General features: G+C 41.8%; 1 protein-coding gene across 1 annotated transcript in view; it reads right to left on the bottom strand.

Annotated features, from left to right (window-relative positions):
- LOC117747892 (receptor-type tyrosine-protein phosphatase delta-like) overlaps positions 1-19768 on the bottom strand; it is an 88916-nt gene that overhangs the window by 42523 nt on the left and 26625 nt on the right. The window contains exons 4-7 of the mRNA XM_034557393.1: positions 5058-5246; positions 3782-3790; positions 3024-3041; positions 940-1050 (exon numbers count right to left, since the gene is read on the bottom strand). Coding sequence (XP_034413284.1) covers positions 940-1050; positions 3024-3041; positions 3782-3790; positions 5058-5246 — 327 coding nt within the window. The remainder of the gene's footprint in view (positions 1-939; positions 1051-3023; positions 3042-3781; positions 3791-5057; positions 5247-19768) is intronic.

Raw genomic sequence — 19768 nt, 5'->3', positions numbered from 1 at the left:
CCAAACCACGTGGTTAGCTTATAATGAGACGTACAATGTATGTATTTTGCTATAATATATATTATATATATTACAAAAGCTAACCACAAGACTGTTGCGCATTGTACAATTTATTTAAAAATGATTGTGTAAAAATCTACAGTATCTATCTGCTCCACTGATTTATAGAGAATTTATAATACTTAACAATACTGGAAGAGTAAGTGGGATTTTGTACATCAAATATCTGTGCGAGTAAAAGTGAGAATCAGAAGCAAACTTTCCACCAAATATTGTGACTCAAAAAGAGCGAAAGATTACAGCCTCTTTGAAAAAGTGCTTACTGAAAGCGAGCCACTGCTGCAAAAATCCTGAAGCGAGTTATTAATTAAAAACTGAGACTATGTTTTTACAAGACATTACATAGAGAGTAGGATAATGTAAAAAAAACAAAACGATACTACGCTATATTATAATGGCTTTACACCAGTTGTAAGTATTTCTTTGTCAGTAAACCTAGTGGGTTTTAAAGCTGTCTTTTTTTTATGTTGATCAATAGGGAGAAAAAGGGCCAGAGAGGAGCTGCCGGGGAAAGAGTTGGGACTGATGGAGGAGGGCCGGCCTCCCTTTACCACCTCCGACAGTCAGGTTTGAGAGGCAATTAGTAGATAAACACAGCAAGCAGTCTAGTCATTGGTGTTAGACTCAGGATTATCAACAAGGACCAGAGACACATAACAGCAGATACCGTAGGTTCAAATCAGTGCAGGTAAGTCAAGTGCAAAAATAAAAAAAGAACCAAAAGAACCAAAAACAAAGCATACTTACAATGGCCTCACGGGACATGGGCCCCTGCAGACTTTATTGACTGATTTTAAAGGTTACTCGTGAATTTTAAAGAGAACATTAAGATAATGTTTGATAGAAAGCATGCCAGTGTTGTCGACGTGTGTTTCCTACCTCTGACATATAGATTTGCTGGGGCAGAGTAGCGGGTTCCATCGTTGTTGGTCGCCACACATTCATACTTCCCCTGGTCAGACTCTTCGCTCTGCTCTATCTGGAGGGCTCCTGGTTGGGAATAGCAAACGGGGTTGGGGAGTGTGTTTGGTTAAAATGTGGTTGTTCCCATGGTGATCACAAGAAAACATACATAAAGACAAGACGTTGTTCAACCTCAAGGAGGCCAACATCAGCCCCCTTCATTTCTAGTTTTGCTTTGTCCTGTCAAAGAGTAGTTGGACAGTTTGAGGAAAGTTGAAATTAAACAATATCCAATAAACTGCATTAATGAAATGCTACGTTCTTGCCTCTTTTACTTAAAACTCTATATTTTAAAGTTTAGCCCCCATCATTATCACAGCCTGATCCACTGGCTGAGGACTGTGTTACCCTTTTATAGGTGAGGGATAGCTGCAAATGGTGATCATGCAAGACATTGTAATACAATTTAACAGGGCTAAAATATCAACGAGGGAAGATAATAAAACACATTGTCCAAAAGAAAAGAAAAGACAAAAGAAAAATACCTAAGTTATCTACTGTCTATAATTCATTTACCTTGTCGATGACCTCGTTAGAGAAAAAGCCTGATTGCTTATAGGATCTAAAAAGACCCTAATCCTATCGCCAATGTTCAAAAAGAATGTCATAATTTCACTTTGAAGAATAGGGGCAAGCCCTTCAATATACAACATGTCACTGGACTGGTCAATATGGGGATGAGTGATACTGCTTCAGGGAAACATGGATCAAACAAAAAAAGGTTTACAGTATAAGAAAGCAGCATAACAAGGGAGGACAATTAAAAGAAAGAAATCTAGGTATGAATTTTAGCATATTCAATCACGGATCGGGTGTAATATTCACCTAACTGAATATTTTGGGACTTCATCTAGGTGAAGTAAGTTTAAAAAAAGGCAGCCCAGACAAAAAATTGAAAAATGCTGCTTATTGATGTGGAAAAATGTTAATTGAAGTATTATGTAAGGCAGAACCAACATATAACCCTCAATAACAAAAGTTTTGACATGCAAATCTTGGCAAGAAATGTATGTCGGCACAACTTACAACCTTCTGACAACCCTTAGCTGAAAAATAAAATGCAATTGTATTAGAAGACAAAATTCAAAATATCGACCTGAGCCGACAAGAAGGTAACCAACCACTGCTTTAGCTTGTGAAAGCTACAAAAGACACCCATAAAAATCCACCAATGGGATCAGCAGTGTGGTGTCACATGACCCAGGGAAAAATGGCTTTATGCATCAACAACTCTCCATCACACGGCAAAAATGAGCCAATCAGGTCCTCGCCAGACTCTACTGTTTGCCTTCCCCAAACCCTGAAGAAAAAAAGTCAAAAAGTAAAATAGTCTCCAAACCCAAGAAAAGTAAGAAAAATAGGTGAAAGAGAAAAAAAAGCACCGTAGAAACTTTATCAAAAAAGTGGTTGTTTGGGCTTTTTTGTAGAGGTACAGGAGAGGAAAGCAAATAGAAGAAATGGGAAAAAAATAGTTTGGAAATATAGAAAGAATTCTTTGGGAGAAAAAAGCAGAGGAGAGGCAATGTTGTCTTCAGCATGCCTGCGTGATTCCACAGCATCTGTGCATATGTTTTAGTGCTGAACAAGAACAGCTAAGGGGGAAAAATGCTTGGTTGTTTTAGTTGGACAAAAAGAGGGACACATGATTCGCTATGGCCAAAAAGAAAAGAAAAAATGAACGGAAAAAATATAGTTAAAAAAAATAATTGTCATTGGATATGCTTATTCGAGCCAGGGCAAGCATATCACAACTGAGCTAAACAGGCTCTTGAAACTAGAATACAAAGGAGTAAAATAAAGCATAGACAAAGAAAAATGGAATAGAAATTTAGTCAAAGAAAAAAATTGGACAAATAAGAAGGAAGGTCCATATGAATGTAATGGGTTTCGGTCTTGGTAAACAGGACAAAAATGGAGGTGATTCAAGTGAATGGATGGGTTGACAGCAAGAATGAATTTGTATTATTTTCATTCTGTGAACGTCAGTTCAGCACTCTTACCTCTTATTGGTGTACCACCTGGGTGGATAATATGAATGCAAATAAGATTAGAAAGAAGAAGCATTAGTACGAGTAGATAGAGGCTTGGGGCTTTGGAAGAAGAATCAAATTAGATTTAACAGGGTACGTAAATAAAGGTACTAGAGGAAAGAGAAAGGGAGAGAGAGAGAGAGAGAAAGAGAATTGTTCTGTAAAGAAAGACAGGATTCATCATAGAAAAAACCATAGGTCAGAGAGAAGAACTTGTACATTGGTGTACCACGGGGAGGTGCCATTTTGGAAGTGGCAAAAGCTTCTGAAGACCGTCTCCTGAAGGGAGAGACTTTGACGACTTTGTGTATGAGATTGAGAGCATGTCATGTTTAAACAACTTGAGATCCCTTTGCTTCACCTGAGCTAAACAGAGCTGGTCACCTCCCTAAAATCTCCTGAAATTCCCATTCCTACTTTGCTGGTGTTAAGGGATAAGTGAGTACGTGGTGGGTCAGTGAGTGAGTAAGAAAGATGTGAGGACAGGTCCTTATATGACAGTATAAGCTACAGTTGGGTGATTATAATCTCCAGATAAAGGTGATGCTATAGCTGGCAGTGGTGGGACACTTGAATACCGTGGGGTGAGGGGAGAGTGTATGTGCCTCTAGTAGTAGCCCTGAAACTGAACTATCTGTTAGTAAAATGCATGCCATGCATTTTAATAGTTGTTTGAGACATGAGAATTAGTGGGGGGGGTGATGTGTGCTTTAGAGCTAAGCACTTACCAAAGGATTCTGTAGATTTAAAAATATAGAGAGAAGAAAGACAGCATAAGAATATGATTATATGCTTAAGGTAAGTTTAGTTAACAAAGGTTTTTTTTCGTAAAATGCGTTATCAACTACGTGAATCAAAGTCGCACATTTAGAAATACGGGTTAATTCTACACAGTTCTGTTGAAAACAATTCAGCAAGGAAGTCAGGTCAACAAGACGGTTTAACAAAGGACAGCTGTGAAATCTGAAGACAAGTGGTCAAACATACACGACTTAAAGGTCACAAGTAGTTGTGCTAATGCGTTGCCTTTCGAGGGCACATTAAGCTGCAAGCTGTGATTTCATTTTCCTTCGAATATAGAATAGTTTCTGAGATAATATCGAGATGGTGAAATCAAATGGGGGTATTCAGGCGAATGGGTATATTAGGATAATGTCACAGGCAAATAAAAACAAAGCTGGCATATACACATTAAAGCAGGGGCAGTAAATTCAAAGAATCAAGGGGTAAGGGAAAAGCCTTGCGAAGGTTTACGCACTACTGTGGCTGATCAGAGTCCATAAATAGATGTTTTTCTTCCACCTAAAGAAGTGTCTTATGCAATGCAAATTCATTTTCAGAGGAGGTTTAAGGAACCCTCTCTCAAAAATGAAATATTTCAACAAATGGACGATGGTTAATTTGCTTTTCTGCATGTTTCTAATTTTAACATCACGTGAACTCCTTTAGCAAATTCCCGAATGAAGCTGAATGTTGTATATTTATTGTAAAAAAACTAAACAAAGGTCTAAAAAAAAAAAAAGAAAAGAGAATAGATCCAAAAACCAACTACTGCACCAATGCAGTGGACAGGAAATCAAGACAAAACCGCAAAATAATTCATTGTAAAAAAGTCACAGCAGTGAGCAATGAGGGCATAAGTTAGGGCAGAAGCCAGCAAACACAGAGAGGGGGGAGTGGGAGGGGGGGGGGGGGGGGGGGGGGGGGGGGGGGGGACGACGACGACGACAATCCCAACAGCCTATGACAACACTGGAAGACGAAGGGAGACACACATACAGACAGCACACACCGGGGCGCACAGAGAGAAGAGGACAGGAAGTAGTAGAAACAATGCCATTACCTACAAAATTAAAAGCCAAATGAGAAGTTAAATTATGGGAGGAAGAAGAGGATGAAAGAACAGAGACGACAACAGGGGAGGGGAGCGGATCAGATAGAGAATAACAAGAAAGGAGAGACTCCCCCGTTGTTGTAATGAAGCTTTCAGCAGAGGAAACATACCTGATCTGAGCTGTTTAATGCGGCCATTGTTGTTGGTGGTGTTGACGGGGAGGAAGTCCTTAAACCAGGAGATGTCTGGGTCGGGGTTGCCGCTGGCGGCACAGAGCATAGTGGCGGTGCGTGTTCGCTCCACCACTTTCAACTGTGGGCCCATGTCTATGGTGGGGAAACCAGGGGGCAGCTGGTCCTCTGCAACAACAACAAAAAAGAAAGACGAGAGACATTGTTGCAGAGGTGAGATTCAACGACAAGGTTGGAAGAAGGACCTGGATGTTGATGAACAACAAGGGGAAATGGACAGCAGTAGAGTTCAGGCATCTACCCGGTAGTCGAAGGAGAAGTTCAGGTTGTATTCGAGGAAATTAAAATATTTGCTTCCTTGTTAAGAGTGTTAGATGAGACGATAGAAAGACATTTCAGTTAAACAAGCTATAGGGGCAAACAAAACAGAATATTTCCCAGAAATTCTTTAAATGACAGAAAAGAAGCAACCATAGCGCCACCGGATAACCATTTATCCACCTTTTTATTTTTTTTATTAAGTTCTTTGATAGTGGCAGGCGGCTTAGCTGTGTTGAATAAGCTGTCTTGTCCCTGCCTGTGTCTCAACTTACCGACTTAACGGAGCCGGGCTACATCTTGCTGCCGTTTGAGATGTGAGAGGAGATAACTCGCATTGCTCCTGGCTTCAAACATGTTTTTTTTTTAGCGAAACAAAGGCAATCAAAATCTCGGGGTAAGTTTGTTTTGCCTCTGAGCAGGAAGTGTATTCAAATTGCAGAAAGCGTTGATCTTTGAGAGGGTGCCGAGTGGAATTTTTCGATGTGCCATGAGACCTCTGCATGCAAAATGTCTGCCTCTCTGTGAAGTTTGGGGGGGGGGATCAGAAAAACAAGACCTACATTCTAAATGCCAATGAGGTTTATGTGCACCTTTTAAGTTTTCCTTCGCCTGCTGTGATATCGCTAATTAGTGTCTTCCGCTGCTCTCGTAAACTGCACCTTTTTGGAAACACTTTCTTCATTACATTTTCATGAAGAGACATCAGTCTGGAAACAGCTTTGAGATGCCACAGCCTGCACACAGCCACACGACAATCATGGCCGCCTTCCAACAATGCTTTTGGGTATCTGGCACGAGAAAGCAACTCGATGGATAAATCTTCTCAGAAATACGCTGTATTACAAATGAGTGACTTCAGACTGAACTGCAAAACTTTCCGATGCAACTCCGCGTCCCTGCCTGAACTGACGTGTGTTTTTACAGCGATGGAAGGCGGTTGGGTTTGCTAAATGTTTTAAAAAAAATCTATCACAAAGATGCAGTCTCTTTCCTCTTCTTGGACCAATTTGAGGGATTTCTATCCTATATAAAGTATACTTTGAACACTGGTCATTTTCTTGGCAGCTGTGGACGGTTATTAGTAATACCGGACGTCCCGCCCCATGAATCCTTATGGTTTATCACTGCACGTCCTTGACATGGTGTGCAATATATAGGATACATTTATCCCTTTCAGTATCCATTAAGGTAATGAGAGCTGCCCCGGCTTTACTCTCGTTAAAAGTTTGTAGGTGTTTGGCACTGTGTTTGCTTATTGCTTGCACAAAATTGATTTGCTGTTAATTAGGACAAATGCCACTTAACCACTCCATTCACCTCAGCCACACCAGCCATATTTAGTTAACATCACAGTTAAAGTAGGAAAGTTGAGCTGAAGGACAAACCCAATTCTACTATAAAACCTGAAGAAATACCCATTTTTTCTTGTTAACTTGTTATTGCCGCCGTTCATATCTCCCTTACAGTCATTAAATGTGTTGCATGGTTATGGATGGTGGATTCTATTCATTTTAGGTGTTTATGTGATAGGCTTCCAGAACTCTATTAGCTGTCACTTAGCTCTGTTTCTGATTTACAATGACAACGCAGTGAAAACAAAACCGCACTAAATCATGTAATAATGTGATCATTTTTTCACACAATCATGAAGTTTTATATCTGTGTGTGTTCTTTTTGTATTTACAATCAAACACATTCATTGATAGAGTTCTCTGGTATTCACACATATGATCATTTAAATCGAGTGACTTTCTTCCAAAAGTATCAGTCACAACTATCAAGGGATGTAACAAAAACAACGGCGCATTTAAAGTTGCTCATTCAAATCGGGAAAGACAGGGGGAGGGTGAAAGGAATTAATTGTACAAGGTAGCCCCTTTCCAAGCTCCCTTCAGCCCGTTCAAGGTCGAACAGACAATTAGTCGATTGTACAGTGAGTCAAATGTATACCTGATCAAAAACAATAGCCGGAAGCATGAGTGCATGTTGAATATAGTAATTGGATGTGACAATCCATGCAAAAACTAAAAAGCAACTCCTGTGAAATTGCAATATCTTCTAAAACAAAGTGCTCAAGAGATCATAATTTAACTGTCCATTAAGAAAGCCAGGATTGTTCTCAAGCTGGCGTGTGCGATGTGCCTGGTTATCCAGCTCCACGGAGAAACGGGCGTGAGGCAATATTCCTTTTCTATTGTAAATGGTGTCGTTTTTCAAAATCTGGATCCTGTAACATATTTGGACAGTAAAATCATAGCAATTCTGCCTGATTTACATTACTGATCAACTACAGTGTGACTCACTGACATTGTGAAAACATTAAAATGAGGCCTGGGTCAAGTGTTACAAAGGGCACTTTCACCAAACCCATCTCCCATGTCTTATAGAATGTGTTTGGTACACGATGCTAGCCCGTAAATCTGATGCAGGCAGCTGATATGACTCCAGGCAGTGCATTTAAAATTAATGATCTGTTACGAAGGTTTCTGGCCTTTTTGAATGCATTCTCGCTCAGCCCCAGAAATGTATTTTACAGCTGCGTTGTGCACTCACGCTCATCTGGAAACGGCCACAAAGTCCGGATTCCAACCGCGAGGCATCTCAAAACCTTTTCTTGCGCCGGACTTGGATTTGAGATCCAAAGAAAAAGAGTAATAACACCGTGACGTTCTCATTTACTTCAGAAAGAGAATTAGCATTGTGATAATAAATAAAGTGAGGGGAATTAAACGCATTGGCTAACCGTGTGCCGTTGATTAACAACTCGCGTCAACAGAGCTGCGGACGCTTTTCTCTTACAAGAGACCCAAATGAAATCAGATTAATCACCGTGTAATTTAAGTCGCGGCCTGTTTGGTGATCAGTTTTTGGAAAAAGATGTGTTTTTGACAGAGTGAATGAAATAATTAATCAACCACAGGCCAAGCGGTAAGTGTTTTTTTCCCATGTGCTCTGTTTGCAGTTCAGCTACGTGTCAAGAGGTTTGGTTTTCCGACTTATGGTTACAATAATTATCAGTAAGGAGCTACTTCATTATTACCCCTTTAGGAAACCTGATGTGCATCATTGGAGTAGAAATTGGATTTGATTGGCTTGCAGTGCTTTGTTTTTGAAAGTGTGTTTTGGGGCTAAAATATGCTGTGTGAACATACAGCCACGAGCTACGCAGTACAGTATATGAAAGTCAAAGCTGATGTGGGAAAACAGAGAAAATAATGTTGGCGCCTGACTTTCTCTGCTTCCTTATTCTACCTCGCTGCTAACTGCAATCTCAAGGACAGCCTATAAGACAAGGGCAGTTTCTGCTTTATAGACCCATACTGTATATTCAACAATGGATCTACACACTAAATGAGATAGAAGGGAGAGAAATGCTGAAGTCACCTTCTACAGAAGTGCTGAGCACTGGTGCTTGATATAAAAAGACTCCCAATGACAATTTGCACACATTAGCCACAGCCAGGCCATCAGGCCATATGAGTGTGCGGTGCCAAGAATGGGAGGAATATAAAAAGGACATTGGCTCAAAAAGTACTTCAGTGAGCAGATTTCTGCTGATGACATAAGGCCAGTGGACATAAACTCAACCCATTAGCAGATTATATGTATTGATCGCTCGTACAAAAATATGAGCACGAGTGGAAATCCCATTTTCCTTGCGCAAAAAAACAGTGGCCATTTCGGTTTCTAAAATGATGCTTGAGCGCAGCATAAAGTCAGCACAGTCTGCCGCTATATTGCAGTCGCTGGCAATAAACACACACAATCACACACAGTGTGTGTCAAAGTAAACGTGTCACCTGCTGCGTCGTAATGGCTCGAGTTGCAAACTCAAGGAATAATTTCCTTGTTTAGGCTCTAATTAAATGAGCCTAATTGAGTCTCAACAGATAAAGGTACCATTCAAACGTGGGATGTTCCACTTAACATGCTAGCTCGGTTAGTGCTGCAGCAAGGCCCTTTTTCATTTGTGTAGACTGATGTGATGTTTACACTACAGGGCTAATACAGTTACCTCTGTGGAGTGCAATTCATTAAAAGAGTTGTGGGACCAGACTAAAACCAATGCCAGGACGTCTGCTTGAGTTTAATATCTACCCAGATGTTGACAGCTGTGGGAAACTGGCTCCAGAAAACCTAATAAAAAGCTTGTTCCACTCTCCTGCATCGCACCGACAGTATACCAACCACTGTGTCTTTTTCTCCGGTGTATTGTAGACCTTACACAGAGCAGAGCTTTTGGAGGAAGCAATTTCACAGTGAGTTGGTGTCTCCAGATATTCATAGTCTGCTAATATCGCATATGCTATAGCTCGTGGTTATCACATTGTATTGGTAATGACGATTGACATTTAAATAGTGGGTAGTGATGTCCAAATACAATTCAACATCCGTCATCGGTTAAACAAATAGCAGTAAAATGCGAACGAAGCTGAGTGTAAATCTTCTACTTAAATTTAATTAAGTGAGATGTGTTTTGAGTCACTGAAATCACATTGGGCTTAAGTACAAAGGAATTTGAGAAGAAATTAAACCTTTTGTTGCACTGAACTTTCCCAAGTGAAGCCATAAAAACATAAACCTTTTCCGGTCACATTCTGGCTTAAGTTCCGTGGTTGCTCCACAAGGATTGGATTCGGTTCGACCCTTTTCTTCCCAAGCGGAACAAGACTTTTCACCCCGCGGTTGAGGTTATTCTTCAGGGAAAATCCCTGTAGGCCCGAAATAAGATGTATTTGAGTGGATACAATCTCCTCAAAGAGGCTGTCACAGGTCACTTGCTGTGGCAGCATGGTGGAGAAAAGTGTGTGTCAAGACCTATTGTTGTTTGAGGATCCCTCCCTGCCATATGATGCTGGATTATGGAAGTGTGGGAATTTGGGGCAGATGTCTTCAAGTATGACACTCTTACAATTTACACTGCATTTTCTTCTGGCCTAAAGATTATCCGTGCCCAGTTTAGGAATCAATCTGATTCTCGCTACCCCTCCCCAGATAATATTTCAGCCAGAACACAAAGATGAGCCACAAAACATTACCCGTGGAGTGTGACAGCACTGCTTATTTTTCTCAGCAGCCTGAGCCAAAGCCATTTTCTTTTTCTCCCACCACACCATAGCACATCATTTGAGTTGAGGGACAGTGATTAAAGCTCTTTCCACGCTAAAATAAAAAAAAAAATCCAAAAGTGAGAAAGAAGATAGAAGAATTTAGCAGGGTTAGGGTGCTCATCATGTTAATCATACAGCTCGCAAGGACGTCGTTTTGGAATTGGCTTGTTTCATGGCTTGCTGATGCATTAGCTGACCTGGATTGAATTAGGACTTAATAGAAGAAGAAAAAAAATGCCACGCACGACAATTAAAGGATGAAAGACCTGTAGAAGTGCAGTAATATGATAGAAAAGAAATCTTGACACACAGATAAAAAAAGTTACATTTAACTCTCAGGCCAGACAGTTTGGTCTCTGTGACATACACTTTTTCTTTCCGAAATGAGGTTGTTGATTCGGAACACATTGACATGGCAACATTGTCCATTATAATTTGTTTACAGGTCTCAAAAATGTGTTGCAAGCCTAGTTAAGACATCCGCTCAGAGACGACCTGAATCCTCTTCAACAAAATGTTCTGTTCGGCTTCTGTTAAACTGACGTATTCAATTTTTTTTTTTTATCCTTTCGGCATTGGGTGAGGGGAATGTTAATTGTGCTTTTGTTTTCACACAAACAAAATTACTCAACCAAACGTAAGAGCTCTTGATTAACAAAGGCAGACAGCAATTCCATGTTGTGCCAATTCTATGACGGCATTTGCTCTATTTTTCTCGACCCCTGTCTCTAATGTTTCACCACTTTCACCCACGTCGTTGATTTCCTTGCTCCACTTACGAGGTGCACTTAAGGCTACGGTACAAAGGTGTACTTTTGCAATCTAGCGCCGAATGATTGACAGGTTCTAAATCTGAAACCACCCTTTGCTTTATCAGCGACCTGCAGCTTGGTTCAACTCTCAAACCTGGACTAAGACAGAGTTACTTTCCTCAATGCTCCATCCATCTTTCTAATACACGTTTGCAAAGGAGACACTTGTCCCCGAATACATTTTTGACTATAGGACTCAAGCTTGTATCCCTTATTTCCTTTGTCCTAAAATCACACTCATTTGAATATATTGAATTAATTGACTTGTTATTGTACTCTTGACTTACTTTTTAAGTATAATACTACTTGAGACAGCACACAAACCTACACCTGGATTAGATGACTCCTATTGCTCTCATTGTCGTCATTAATTGGATGTCTCAGCGCTGTCTCAGGTATAACACTTGGACCAGATTAGATACAGTGAGAGTAAAGCATACTTTATTTAGAGGACAGCAGGGCAGACCAGGATTCAGAGTACCAAAGCACCTGTGCATCATTGCTGAGCAAGAAAGAAGGAATGACAAATTGAGACGTCTGAATTTTCCCTGAATGCCCTCAGAGAATCCAAAGCATGTATTTATCTCACTGATACATCCCAGGGCTGTTTGGCACATATGTTGTCCAGTCTAAAATAAGATTAGGTTTCCCCCTGGAGCTTTCCGCAAGCCAGATTTCCCAAATAAGCCTCCTGGATATTGCTTAAGTAATCCAATAGTAGCAAACAAAATGCTCAGCACTTTGTCTAATAAGGCCCACACTAATGTGTGGTAGGGGACAACTCTTCATCTTCCTTGTTTGTTGTTTCTCAAGGGTTCACAGGCGAGTAACCTTCAAATTGTTTTAATACATTCCAGACATATTTGTTTTAATCGTTACCATTTTGTCCCAATTATATGCTTGGGGCCACACTTCTTTATGTTCCAAAGCATTAGAGAAACTAAGTTAGGAAAGCATGCAAAGCGTTCCAGTTTAGGGTCACAGATGTGTCAGTGCAGGTCAGAGTGCTGGCGAGTTTGCTTCATGAAAGATCCATTTATCTCAACTGAGGATACAAATGTACGCTTCCGTATTCATAATAACATTGATGGAGAGGCTCATTTAGAGAGAGGATTATGACAGCTTGCGTCTCATGCATGTCATGGGGCCTATTTTCACGGATACAAGTCGTCATCTATTTTCATCTCATGGATATGACGGAGGGTGATTTTAGGTGAAACATGTAAATAAAAACTATTACCGGGTACAGTAGTTTTCCTGTGAAATGACTACTGTGGCCTACACACACAAAGGGGCTTTCAGAAACTATAACCTAAGGGACATGTTTTGCAAATGGGTCCCAACATTGTGCATTTTTGTGCAGCGAAGAATTGGGCAACACAGAAGAAGTGTAGCAAGCCTGATGAAAGTCTGCTCCAAGGCATCAGTTGATTCAACAGGTATAGAGCATGCTAATGAATATGACTCTGTATGTGCCAGAATTGGCTCATGCAGCTAATTCCAATTCACTCTAATAGTTTTAAGAGGAGCAGGCCCACTTCAACACATAGTGGCATTAAGTCTTGTTAGCTCGGTACCTCTAAAAGGTAGTTCGGTAATTTGCTGAACAAATGCAGTCTCTTTGAGAAAACCGCTAATGCCCGAGGGCCCCGACAACGAGGCACCGTCTAGTACCCAAATGTTACCACTGAAATTGTATTTTCCACCTTGTTGCCTGAAGAAGTGGAATAGAAATGGCTTGAGAAACACTATCCAGTGTGTTCCCTATCCTGCGATGATGAACGTTGGGGCCGAAAATACAGGAGGAGGAAGGTGAAGGCACGGAGAGCTCTGGCAACCCGAGGTTCATGGCACTCTGTCTCGGTGAAAAATAGCATCGTCTCCCCCTTTGCCCCGCACTGATTGTTTCTTCCATAAATCCCCTTTGAGATTGTATAATTAATTGAATGCTGCTTATTTGTCATTAAAAAAAAAACCTCGCCTAATGCCTGAGATTATGAGGAAACCATTGTCGAGTCAATCTATTAATCACCGAGCCTTTTTTTCTCTCCTTCCCCCAGAAAAACCTTCACAGATGAACAATTCAAGCCGTTCCTCATTGTGAATGACATTGGAGAGCTAGTTGTAAAACTTTTAAGTTGACACACTGTTGTCATGGTACATTATTACTTTTGTAAAACAAGTACAATTACATTTCCCTTTGTGGATCACGCAATAACTTTTATATTTTCACATATTCATATCCAACCATAATGCACATCGGTCATGTTTCTCCACAAAAGGGAGTAGCTCCACTGTTGATCATCATGGGGTGGATTTTTGAATCGATTTCTGGAAGCCGTAATGAGATTTGGGTTAAAATTGAGAAAATTATTTATTATGCTTTAAAATGACGCCCCCCCCCCTCTGCCGAGACATTTCCCTATGGTCCATACGCTGCTGGGGAAGATTGGATCGGCCAAGCACAGGGCATGCAACGGAGATGTACGCCGCTTCTGGCAAGGTGCCCCAACTCTCCCCTGGCCCCACGTCATTCATAAACATGACGGGATTAGCTGTGATATTCTTCCATTTACAACATAAGCAAAAGGAGTTCGGAGAATGAAAGCAGAGCGTGAGTGTCGGATGCCCCTAAGGGGTGTAGTACTAAAATGGATGGGTAAAGTGGGAGATGAAAAGCAGAGAGGAAGCAGGAAGGGCGGAGAGGGGAGAAGGGGGGGGGGGGGGGGGGGGGGGGGGGGGGGGGGGGGGGGGGGGGGGGGGGGGGGGGGGGGGGGGGGGTGGGGGGGGGGGGGGGGCGGTGGGGCTTTCTCTGCAGGCCTGGCTGGGCAAGCAGCAAGGCCGGCAGGGAGCCAGGCACAAAGCTCAATTTACGCTCAGATGCCCGCCCCCACCCCAACACTCTCCTCTCCTTGCTCTACAGACTACACGTCAGCTCAGCCAGATGTACTGTTCTGAGTAAAGATCACCTAGGGGGAAGTGGAGAGGGGGGTAAAAGAGATTTCAGGACCTTTTCTAACTACAATCATGTCTTTCTCACACACCGTCATTGTCTTTATGAATTTGCCTTACTCCCTCCATCCAGCCGCAGCCCATCTGAGACTTTAAAAGATGCTTGATGTTAAAGACTCTCGCCTAATCTGTCTTTGTCTGTCTCCCATTTCCTCTGCCTTCCGTCCCTCCCCGACCCTCTTCAGGATTTCGCTTTGCATATTCCATTTGCTGGTTGTTACCTTGAGCAATGGTTCCATTTGCTTCAGAAAACAGTGGCACATTTTATTCAGAGTTTGGGGGAAAGAAGAATAAAAATAAATAAAACGCCGCTCCCGTCATCTGATCTGCCGTCAGCACTTTTTTCTGTTATTATTAGCAATATTCAAAGGAGATGGGAGAAAACGATTTGACAGTGCTTTGAATTATTAGCCAAGCACAAATGTAAAATGGATGTTGCACACTTTCTCTCAACTCCATTAAAAAAAAAAAAACACACACACTTTAGGAAGCGTCTTCTTCTTGTTTTTCTCTCGCTTTTTTTTCTCTTCTTCTCGAAACAGTCCATCAAGCATCATTCGATCCTCTCGAGTGCATTAAACATTCACAAATAAAGAGTGCGTGGAAGGGAATATATAAACAACCACACACTACCGTCTCCTAGGAGACACCCCTGTCACTTTGAAGCAAATACTGCGAGACATCTGTTCTGTTACCGCCCACTTGGGATGACTATATGATGCTTGATGAGTCAACGTTTAATAAAATATATGTTTGTGTATCAACATTTACCGTTGAATAATATTTGATTTATTGGTTTTGTCTTTTCAGGGGGAAGCTGATAAAAGGCCAGAAGCTGAAGCGAGACACTGAGTCGCTTCATTAAGCTTCATGTACTATGCATTCAGAAGCAGGTGGGTCAGGTTGATCAAACGGACATTTCTCAGGCTTTGGCTTGGATAGTCTCTTGGCATATCATTTGAGTATTTCCAGAAATCGGTGTACGTTAAGGTTAAATGGACTGTAGGGGACAATTTGTGTGTGTGTGTGTGTGTGTGTGTGTGTGTACGTTACTAGCAAGAAAGCATCCCATCAGCTGCCAGAATGCTTCCACAAAATCCTTTGAGCTTTAATCACTTTTAGCATTTTGTGCATGACCAGATATCTTTATGGGTCACGGCCCAGGACTCTTCTATTTGAACATGGTATCATCAGGCCCAGACGAGTACTCTGGGAGACTCGGCGTATAAATGTCTGCGTAAACCGACTTCATACAAGTTCACTTCCTTCTGAGAACGGGAAAGCCGAGCACCGGCCATTTCAATAATTGATAGAGCTAAAAGCTTGCTACAGGAGAGGGGAGTATAAAGATTATTCATGCTTGCTGACATGCTGCAGAGAAGGACCTCTTGGCTCTTAGCCCTAATGGAAATCGGGGTTATATCAGGCTTCTCAAATTCATCACACGGCCATTCTCCCCAAATATGACTAGGGGGAGGAGGGGAGGGGGGGGGGGGGGTGTCACAGCAGGCAGTGGATGGTATTGTTTTATTATGGAAATTACGAAAATTGAGGCCACGTGTTTTGAGATTTGACAGCTCGGGGTTTACCGCAGATGAAACTTGTGATACACGTGTTTTGCCCCCCCCCCCCCCCCCCCCCCCCCCCCATAAAACATTCCGTTATGAACTGCACTCGTCTTCGATGTACTGAATGTATTAATATAAACACGAATAATTACACATGAAAAAAATCAAAACGTGCCACTTTCTCCGTCCAAAGTTGTTTGGTTGTAATTAGCGAGCAGCCCTCACAGCGTGAGAAGTTTCTGCAATGCATCAGATGCATTAAGGACGATCCTGCAGCGCCCAATTAATCTGGTAGAAAACGACTCGAGTGGAGCTGAGATCAAAGCTCCTAACATTAGAACCACCGGGCTCAGACTTACATGCTCCTCCTTTTATGACCTCGTGCCCCCCTCAAGGCCAGCTAATGGAATATGGCTGTGTTGTATACTCTGCCATATATGGTGTAATTTGTAAAAAAACTTCAGACAAAAATAAATATCTGCTCTTCGATCTGATTTTGGAGGATGTAGCAAAGGGGAGCACGCTAACTAAGGTGTGATGCTATACCTGATTGAGACTCTGGAGACTTCTTTTAGTCGTGCTTACTTAAACATACACAACAATGCATATCAAAGATCTGGAAAAGCAAAGAAACATGTTTCAGGTGTCCAAAACTTCCTTTTTCCTCATTTTGTTATTTCCTGTTCGACTGCGCTTCCACAAGATGTGGGGAAACAATTTGCATGTTTAAATCACTCATGATGTAATCACGCCGTCAGTGCGGCGAGGTCACCGGGGGAGAAGAAGTGGCATCTAAAGCCAGAGAGGGGGGGAGAGGAAAACAAACAAAAGAGAAAACACATTCCTCATTCGTCTGAATCAATAATTATTAATTCAGGAGGCTGTCTTTACTTGAATTTGTGTGCAGAGTTATCCATCGTGTTCAGCGTGCAGTCCTAGCGCCTTTGTGGCTCCAACAGATGTTTCCTCACACGCTATGCAGACGGTAAAGTCCAACATCCATCTTGTTGGCAGCGGTTATGCCTCAAATAATCTTGCATACAATACATAAACTGATTGGCTTCCACCATTAACCACACAGTAAGACATAAGGGGGTGTGTAGTTTATTTTCTCTTCTTTTTTTTCCATTTTTTCTGAGAAGAGATCAATTTCAGTGGAGACAGTCAACTCATTCGTTTTAATTACAATAATTAATAGCTTGTCATCACATGCTCCATTTCTGTGACATATGAGAGAGAGAAAGAGAAGTTGGGAATTGAGGGGAGAGTAGCATCAAATCAGCATTGGCCAAATCCCAAGCAATAACCCCTGCCTGTGGATATTTTATGAAACATCTAATGGACACACAGATAATTGATGATCTGTGAAGTTCGTTGTCTCTATTTTTCTAACAAAGTGTTCCTTGTGGCAGCCCAAGTCTTAACATCTATAGAGCACCTGCCAGTAAACCAAACCCCCCCCCCCCCGCAGTAATTTTGTAACGGTCACTTGCTTCATCCCCACTGCATCCCTTGCTCCGACAGTCCGAGACAGCTGACACAGCATTTATCTCGCGAAGCAATTTGAGCATGCGGACCGACCGCCTTTTTTTTGTTCATCCCTCACTCTGCACTCGTAAGAGAGACAAGCCTCATATCATACATTCAGCAAATTGTGCGAGAGCACACATATTCCAAAAAAATGCGATGGTTAGGAATGAGCATTAAGGTATACGTTGTGCTATTTAGAATTATTATCGTCAGTCACTCTTCAAGGTTTTCTACGTTTGTTTTATTTTGCGTTGACCGGCAATCTCCGGGGGAATCCGTTAACTGGGCATGGGAATTTAAATGAAGCAGCTTTTGACATGTCTTTTATGAAGTTTTGAGACAATGACAACGAGCCGAGTGCATACATTGTCTATGAATAACCACTGATCGTGGAGCAGCCCCTTTTATTGTATATGGAAAGATCCGTCTCAGCTACATGGCTTCGCCCGAGCCGTTGCACCATTCCATACAAATGGAAATGATGCATTCTGTTTTTCCGTCACAGGAGAGCGGCTTCCCATTTTCCGCTCCCGCTGTCAAGTCGTGCACAGCTGCATAAGTTTGTGTGGGGCACAGGAAATGGCTGTTGACAGCATAATGGGAGTGTGAGGATGCAATATAAATCCTTAATCATGCCTGAATCATGAACTGCAACACTCAAATCCACACATCATTCTGCTGGAGCTACTCCGGCCAGAGAGTGTAGACCCTGTGGGGTGTTTATTTCCGCTTATTTATTTTGTTTTAACGAAATCCAAATGGCCCCAACATCGTCTAGCGGCCGATATTAAAAGGCTTGCCCGTGAGTCCACACGCGTACGCAGATATCTTTTACGCCGGACATCTTCATAAATTAGATCAAATGCCACTTCGCTGAAATCATATTCCAGCCATGACACCCAAAATATGCTGTTTCTCCATTTCTCAATCCCTTTTGCTGTCCTTCTCAATTACATAGCAAATCAAGACGACCCTTAATTCAAAGACACGGAGTCGCATGAGTCGGTTCATCTCGTAGTTAATCGAAACAGAGGGAAAAACCACGCAACAAAAAAGCGGTAGCTCGTGATGCAGATTTGACTGGCGAAATCATTACGTTTCAGGGTTTTCGCCTTTCATGCAAATCACTTTTCCCTGCGCCTGGAAGTTCATTGCTAATGGCACTAACGATCAAGTTAGAGACACATTCGAATACTAATATCCTCCCAGTGCTTTTGGATTTGTCACCTCAAGTGCCCTCTCTTCATAGCATGGCAATTACAACAATGTGCTTTTCCTTCATGGAATTAGGCCTCACCCCCTGTGGCGAGCTTCCCACAACAGATGCTTTGCAGTTGTTTCCACAGACCATTGGAGCCCAAATGAACTAAACAGTCACTTTATATGTATTCGGGCCTGGTGGAGAAGCGCTTATTTGGATTTGCTTATTTCTTTATCTCTCCGATCCTGCGTCACATGCTCCACGAAAAGGGCCAAAGGAGGAGAGAGAAATCCTGTTTTGCCGGTCGTGGTGACAGATCGGACTTAAAAAAAAAAAAAACTGCAGTTTATGTCATGTGGAATGATGAGTGGCAAACCAGCTGTGCTGTGTGTATCGTACGGTACCAAGTAGCTGTGAAAGGATTTTTTTTTTTTGATCTCCTCAATAATACATAAAGCCTCCTTGAGGTAACCTTGTGTTGCCCATACAGAACACTGCACCCACAATGCAGTGTGTCAGCTTACTTCAAGCTCCATGAAATAAAAGCATTCAGCTTGGCCGCATTATGGATGTCTACATCTGACGTTATGACTATTGAAGTGTAATCTGAAAGAATATGGCGAGCTAGAGTTTATGTTATCATAGTAATGCTTATCCGTGTCTGTGGCCAGCACTGCGGCATCATTTCCCCCTTTTGTATAGAATTAATTTTCATCTTGCTTCCTTTCCTTTGTCTATCAAGCCAAGACTGTTATCAGTGCTCATAATAATTAATCAGGTCTATTGTTTATTACTTGCTGTTTCACGACCAGTGTGTGCTTAAAAATACATTTCCTCTGTCAGACCGACAACACACCAGATGTCAAGCAAATGTAAATGCTCGACCCGAGAAGAGGTCGAATACCTGTTGCGTCATTGCAAGTGGTGATGGAGGGTAGTGAAATGCACATATCGTATATAGAAATTGTGCTGAGCATTACCTTATCGTTCACATTGCCAATATTTTTGGAGTTTATATGCATCCACTAAGAGGCAATGTGAGGACAGGGAGCACCTCCTTTTCTTTTTTTCTTTTTTTTCAATAACGGCGTGTTTTTCTATTTTTTTGGTCCGTGATAGGCCTCTGCTCACCTTC

The sequence above is a fragment of the Cyclopterus lumpus genome, chromosome 18 (assembly GCF_009769545.1).
Source record: "Cyclopterus lumpus isolate fCycLum1 chromosome 18, fCycLum1.pri, whole genome shotgun sequence".
Classification (NCBI taxonomy): domain Eukaryota; kingdom Metazoa; phylum Chordata; class Actinopteri; order Perciformes; family Cyclopteridae; genus Cyclopterus; species Cyclopterus lumpus.
The sequence above is the reverse complement of the archived record's forward strand: the minus strand, read 5'-3'. Positions and strand labels throughout refer to the sequence as shown.